General features: G+C 20.7%; 1 protein-coding gene across 1 annotated transcript; it reads left to right on the top strand.

Moving 5' to 3' along the window:
- Window positions 1-6,614: 6,614 nt before the first annotated feature.
- On the top strand, window positions 6,615-6,881 carry GCG54_00015593 (uncharacterized protein; the record flags this gene model as incomplete). The annotated part of the gene is made up of 1 exon (XM_045415374.1): window positions 6,615-6,881. A coding segment is annotated over one exon (267 nt), but the record flags the coding sequence as incomplete, so codon positions are not given.
- Window positions 6,882-7,606: the final 725 nt, after the last annotated feature.

Raw genomic sequence — 7,606 nt, forward strand, 5'->3', positions numbered from 1 at the left:
AGTAGATATATATAATAACTATATATATATATCTAACCTTAGTATAACTAAAAGTCTCTCTTAATTATAGATATATAGAAAGAGGCTTACTAATAGAAGTATTAAATATACTATTCTTTTTTAATTTAATTTAGTAATTTCTAATTAGTTTTTTATTATAGGGATTAATTAAAAAGATAAATCCCTATAAGAGTTAATTCTAACTATATTTCTAGGGGAAGATTAGCTTCTTCTTATATCTTAATACCTCTTAGGATTACCTTCTAGCTAGTATATTTTAAACTACCTATTAGCTCCTTTATATCTACTAGAGGTATCTTAAATATAATTCTATTATTTTTTATTTAGTGTTAATAATATATACTACTATTAATAGTAATTATAGCTATCTTATTATCTTAGTAGATAATATAAATTACTAATCTATATTACTTTTTAACTTATTATTTAAAGTAGAAAAATATTATAAAGACTTCTTTAAATAAGTAGTATATTAAAAGGAACCTTTATAGCTTACTTAAATATTTATCTTTAATAATTAGGATATAAAAGGCTCTTAAGATTACTTTAAAAAGGTAATAGAAGATATCTTAAAAAATATAATAATATAAATAAATTACTTTATTTTCTAACTTTAAATATAAGATAACCTTTTTTATATAAGTTCTAATATATATTTTATATTATATCTATATTAAGTTATATATCTTTACCCCCTAAATATTCTTAACTATATATTTAAAAGCCTTAAGACCTAAGTAACTAGAATAGAGATATTATAAGTATATATTATCTAATTAATCTATATAGTAGTTATATATATCTTATCTATAAGAGGCTTTTACTAGCTAAGTTATAGTAATAATATATATAAAACTTATTAATATACTTTTAAGAAGGTATAAAGAAAGAGGTTTATATTTAAAGAAAACTAAATTATACTTTTAGATTAATATAATAATAATTATATTTTAAATAAGGTTTCCTATATATAAAATATAGTTAAGCTTATAAAACTAAATTTTCTATATATTAAGGTAACTTTTAGATATAATATTAATATAAAAACCTTTAATATAAATAACGTTCTTAAGTATAAGATTACTTAATACCTATCTATCTTAGCTCTTAAAGATCCTTTTAAGAATATAAGTTCCCTAGCTTAAAACTAAGATCTAAGTTATACTTATTTCTATAATATCTTTTAAACTAAACTCTATATAGGAGTTATCTAGTAATAGTAATTTATTATTAATTAAGTACGTTATACTATAGTTATTATAAACTATATTATATGAGAAGATATATAGTAGGGTAGATATATTAAGTAAGTATATCCCTAGTATAATCGCTTTAGGAAGGCTTTATAGATTAATTAATATAGCTATAATATTAAATAGGACTTCAATATTTAACCTCTAGTTAGATCTATTATTTTAATTACTTCTTCTACTATAGTTTCTATACTATTAGTCTCTTCTACTATATAAGCTACCTCTTCTATAATTAGTATTACTTATTTAGTTTAAGATCTATCCTTTATATATAATTATAGCTTTAATATTTATCTACTTACCTTAATTAAGCTTAAAAAGGATTTCCTAAGTTTTATTATTATCTATAGAGATCTAGTAGAACTTATAGGACCCTTTATAAGTATACTCTAGGTATCTATAAGCTTTAGAGGTCTAAAGATACTCTTCTCTATATAAGTAGCTATTAAGATATATATTAGAGGGGTTATTAGACCTCCCTCTTAAAGTAGTAAATAGTATATTTAATCTCTAAAACCTCTTAGTAAGTAAGTATTTATAGGCTAGAGCTAAGAAGATAATCTTATACTACTTTAGAGTATATATTAGAAACCTTAAACTAATATTTATAATAAACTATATAAACTTAATATAAGCTTAATCTAAAGTAAATTAGTATTTAATTACTTTAAGAAAGGTTTATAATATAAGTTCTCTTTAGATCTTTAGGATATTAAGTCTCTTTATTTCTATATAGTAGTAATACTACTCTATATATTAAGTAGAGAGGTTAATATTTAAATTAGCTTTCTTAAATAAATAAAGATAGTTCTTATAAACTATATTAATAACTATAAGTATAATAAGTATAAACTATTTCTTAATTTTATATATAAATACTTATAAAGTTACTTCTAACTAGGTTTTATTATTTAAGATAACTAATTTAGTATTAATTAAAATAAGGTTTAAAACTATTTTATTAACTTATATCTAAAGGTTAAAGTAATATATTAAGAGGGTTTACTAATCTAAAGAGGTTACTATATAATTCTTAATTACTATATTATATTTTATCTTAATATCCTTATAAATAGTAGTTTAAGGTATTTATAGAGATTTTAAGAGAGAGGATAATCCCCTTAACCTATTAGGAATAATACTTATTTCCTCTTTATTTCTCTAGGTTTTTATAATTAGATAGATATTCTCTAATATACTTTTAGTAACTTCTATTAGATATTTAGCTTCTTCTAGGTATTATTTTACCTACTTATTATATTCCTCTTAGTATTTTATATTTAAGAGGGTTTAATACTTAGTAATGAACTTAGAGATCTTTAGAGTTATAGTTATTTATAAAAGGTTAATATAATTATTTATATTTAGGTTAATATAGTCTTAAAGGCCTCTTAAGTATATATAAAACTTTAAATAGGTATACTATATAAGCTAGTTACTTCTTAATATAAGAATATCTCCTATAAGGGGAATTTTATTATTAATAGAGGATATAATAGATAAGGATAATAAAGGAATTAATAAAAAGGATAGGAATAGGTTTCCTATATATAACTTATAATAAAGGGGTAATTTAAGCTATTAATAGAGCTAAGCTTATAACTCTTATAAGTTATAGGCGTATAGGTTATTAGGAATAAAGGTATATTATAGGAGTAACTATTCAGAAGGATAGTTTATATTATAAGCTAATATCTACACGCGCAGCTTATATAATACTATATATTATATAATAGGTAGTGAGGCTATAGCTTAGATTGAGGGTATTATAACACCTCTTTAGTTAAAGAGTTATCTCTCTTATAGTAGCGTTTATAGTACTTTATTAGAAGGTTTACTTATTAATAGAAACGTATAAGGTTTCTATATTATTTTCTTTAACTAGTAGAGGGTATAAGTTAAAGTACCTATATAGTGTTTCTAGAATTATACCTATATATAAGGTGAACTTTACTATAGTCTTTTTATAGGGGGGCTACGTTATAACTATAAACTTAAACGTTATTCCTTAGTTTTATATTATTTTAAACTTTAATTACTTTAATACCTTATTATTTAATAAATATTATATACTTAATCTAAATAAAGAAGTTTTTAAGAATAATAAATACTAATTTATTTAGTTTAAGAAGAAATTATATTTATATTAATATAGAAGTAATTAAAATTTAAGAGATTTTATTTCTATTCTCTCTTATATCTTAAGTTCTATTTTTTATTTAATTTATAATCTCTNATTAATAATTCTTAGAGAGGGATAAAAAGAAATTAAGTTTTAAATAATTAATATAATAAAGGTTCTATTATAAGAGATAGATAGTAAAGTTTTAGTTATTTAAGAGATTTAAGAGACTTAATATATATTAAGAGAAGTATTTTTAATAATAAAAGGAGTAGAAATATAAAGAGACTTATAAGAACTTAATATTTCTAAAGTATAATACTAGAAGTTATAATTATAGAACTAGAATAAAGTTTTTTAATAATAAGTTTTAAATAAACTACTACTTTTTAAAATACTTTTTCTAAATAAGTTATATATATATAAATATTAAAAGAGAAAAAAGAGATTTATTTATTTTATAAAATATTTTAGTAGTAATAAAGGAATAAGTTAAAAATTTAATAAACTAGGTTTATAATTACTAAGAACTAATACTTAAGAGAAATTAAAGAGTCTATAAGAAAATATATATTACTTAGGAGGAAGTTACCTTCTAAAGTATCCTTAAATTATAAGTTTATAAAATTTATACTAGGTATATAACTTACTCTCTTAATAAGTCTTACTAAGGGAGCTATATAAAGTAAAGAGTATATTATAAGATATACTGCTATAGATTTTTATAAGTTAATATACTAATTATATTACAGTTCCTCTTCTTAATAATAAGTTTCTTATTAATATTTTAATCTAATAAGTTATTTAGAAAAAGTATTTTAAAAAGTAGTAGTTTATTTAAAACTTATTATTAAAAAACTTTATTCTAGTTCTATAATTATAACTTCTAGTATTATACTTTAGAAATATTAAGTTCTTATAAGTCTCTTTATATTTCTACTCCTTTTATTATTAAAAATACTTCTCTTAATATATATTAAGTCTCTTAAATCTCTTAAATAACTAAAACTTTACTATCTATCTCTTATAATAGAACCTTTATTATATTAATTATTTAAAACTTAATTTCTTTTTATCCCTCTCTAAGAATTATTAATTATTATAAATTATTTATTTTTTATATTCTATTTTGTTTAATATATTATCTCTAATTAGAATCTTTTTAGTATCTAAGAGAACTTTAAAAACTTTTAATAGATATTAAAATTACTCTTAAAGACTAAACTTCTATTATTAAAGATTTAAAGAACTTTTTTAATACTTATTAATTCTCTAATAAAGATTTTTCTTATACTACCTATAAACTTAATACTCTATATTCAGTTTATTAATATAAAGTTCTGATAAATATAGTATTTCTTAGTATCTAATAGCTAGTCCTTTTTAATTTTTAATATTATAAATTTTCTAAATCTTATAAAGTACTCTTTAGGGTTTTAAATAATTTAAAAGTTTTATATTAGATAAAAGAAACTTATTTATATTTATAATCCTTATATATATAATTTGACTAAATATATTGTATCTATAAAACTTAAAAGGAAATAAGAATATTTAAATTATATTTATAAGAGGTTATTTATAAATCTATTTATAGATATCTTATTTATTAATATATAAGTAACTTAGAAATTTCTTTTCTAACTATATATAAGATAGTATAAGGGTACTTCTCTCTCTATTCACTCTATACTAAAAGGTTTACAGCCTTAATACTTTATATTAATACTTAATACTAAGTAATATACTATAAAAAACCCCTTTATATAAAGGAAACTTAGGTTATATTATATAGTATATAATAAGGTAGAAAGTATAGGTACATAATATTATATTAGTAGTCTAATTAACCTATATAAATAAGTATTATAGTTTACTTTATACTTTATTTCATATATACTTTAAACCTAATAGTAGCACTTTAACCTATACTTAATCTTAATAAAGTAAGTAAATAAATCTTAGTATAAAACTATATTAAATAATTTAATCTATAAAACTAAAATTTATAAAATTAAAAGTTCTAAATATAATAACTTTCTCTATATTAATAAGAAGATTCTATTTAAATTTACTTAGAAGTACTTATTTAAGATAGTTAATAAGTATAAGATATTAGAGTTATATAGTTTTAAAGCTAATATAGAGATAGTTAAAGTTATTAATAATAATTCTAATATCTATAAATACTTTATAGACCTACTTAAGATAGCTAAAGTAGCTTAAGGGTTTAGTAAGTTAAAATAGGTAAATCTAATATTAAGAGTATAGCTAATAGTAGTAGGGCTCTTCTTATATTAAGACTATATAGTAGAGTAGAAGATATCATTTAGATATAAATATCTAAATAGTAGAGGAGACTTAAGAGATAGAGGAGACTAATAGAAATAGAGGTAGCTAGAGGAAGATAGTTAACGCTTATTATAATAGTTAAAGTTAGAGTGTGAGATAATAGGCTAAGAGCTTTAACTAGGAAAGGTCTAGAAGTTATAGTAGGGGTTAATTTAATATACTAACTATAGCTTACTTCCTCTAAGTTCTTAGGAAGCAGAGATTTCACTATTAAAGTTAAGGTATTACTTAGCTAAAGTTTTACTAAGCGCTCGCTAATACCCTTACTTAGTAATCCTCATAATAATATAAATATATAATATAAATATATAATATAAATATATAATATAAATATATAATATAAATATATAATATAAATATATAATATAAATATATATTAATTAGTAGATATTAGCAGTCTAATTAACCTATATAAGTAGATATTGCAGTTCACTCTATATATTTTTTTCCCTATACTTTAAACCTAATAGTAGTACTTTAACCTATACCTAATCTTAATAAAATAAATAAATAAATCTTTATATAACTAGTTATTAACTCTTAGATTAACTTATCTCTAGCTATATAGAAGAGGGTAAGTAGGTAAGTAATAAAGTAGTAAAACGTACTAATAAGAGCGTTATTTATAATACTATTATCTAATTATAAGAGCGTTATTTATAATATAACTAGAGCTTAGCGATAGCTTAAACCTATACTTAAGGGTATAAACTTAATAGTATAACTCTTTACTACTATAGCTAAAAAGGTTCTTATAGCTATAGTGTAAGAACTTAACTATTTAAATAAGGCCTTAAGCTTATTCCTTATATCCTCCTATATATATAGTAACTATAATATCTTTCTTATTTATTATAACTATATATAGGTTAGCTAAAGCTATATTTAATAACTTAATTTATAAAACTAAAGTTAATAAAATTAAGGGCTCTAAATATAGTAACTTTCTCTATATTAATAAGAAGATTCTATTTAAATTCACTCTAAATTACCTACTTAAGATAGCTAATAAGGATAATATACTAAAGTTATATAGTTTTAAAGTTAATATAAAGATAGTTAAGGCTATTAATAATAATCCTAATACCTATAAATACCTTATAGACTTCCTTAAGATAGCTAAAGTAGCCTAAGGGCTTAAATATTAGTAAGTTAGGAAGGGTGAATATATTAAGAGTATAGCTAATAGTAGTAGGGCTCCACATTAAGACTATATAGTAGGGCGGAAGATATTATAATAGCGTGATAGTATAGAGGCCTTAGGGCCCCTACGCCTAGTAGAGCTTATAGCGTAGACGTCTAAATAGTAGAGGAGAGTAGATAGAAGTAGCTAGAGGAAGATAGTTAACTTAGCTTATTATAATAGTTAAAGTTAGAGGAGCGTAGAGGCGAAGAAGATGTCTAAGTAGTTATATAACCTAAAGGTCCTTAGTAGAGGGCGAGGGGACCAGTTTAGCTTTTGCAGTTAATACTAGTTAAATTTCACGATATAAGGCTAGCGGCCTATATTAATTAGTAGATAGTAGAGTAGTAAATTAGATTAAAAAGAGTATTAGTTATAATATAGCTAAAGTTTAATTATAACTTTTACTTCTATTTAAAAATATTAACTTAATAGTATAAGTCTTTATAGATATAAGAGAGTAATTATTTATATACTTTTAAACTTTATCTATTATTATTACTAAAGCTTAAAATTTATTTCTCTTATACTCTACTATATAGAAACTTTATATAAAATCCTTTTTCTTTCTTATACCTATAAATAAAATAAGTTAAGCTATACTAAATATTATATATTTTAGAAGTTACTTATATAGAGTAAGGAAAAAACCTAACTTATATATTTAATACTACT

This window comes from Colletotrichum gloeosporioides, assembly GCF_011800055.1.
Source record: "Colletotrichum gloeosporioides strain Lc1 chromosome Unknown consensus_58, whole genome shotgun sequence".
Classification (NCBI taxonomy): domain Eukaryota; kingdom Fungi; phylum Ascomycota; class Sordariomycetes; order Glomerellales; family Glomerellaceae; genus Colletotrichum; species Colletotrichum gloeosporioides.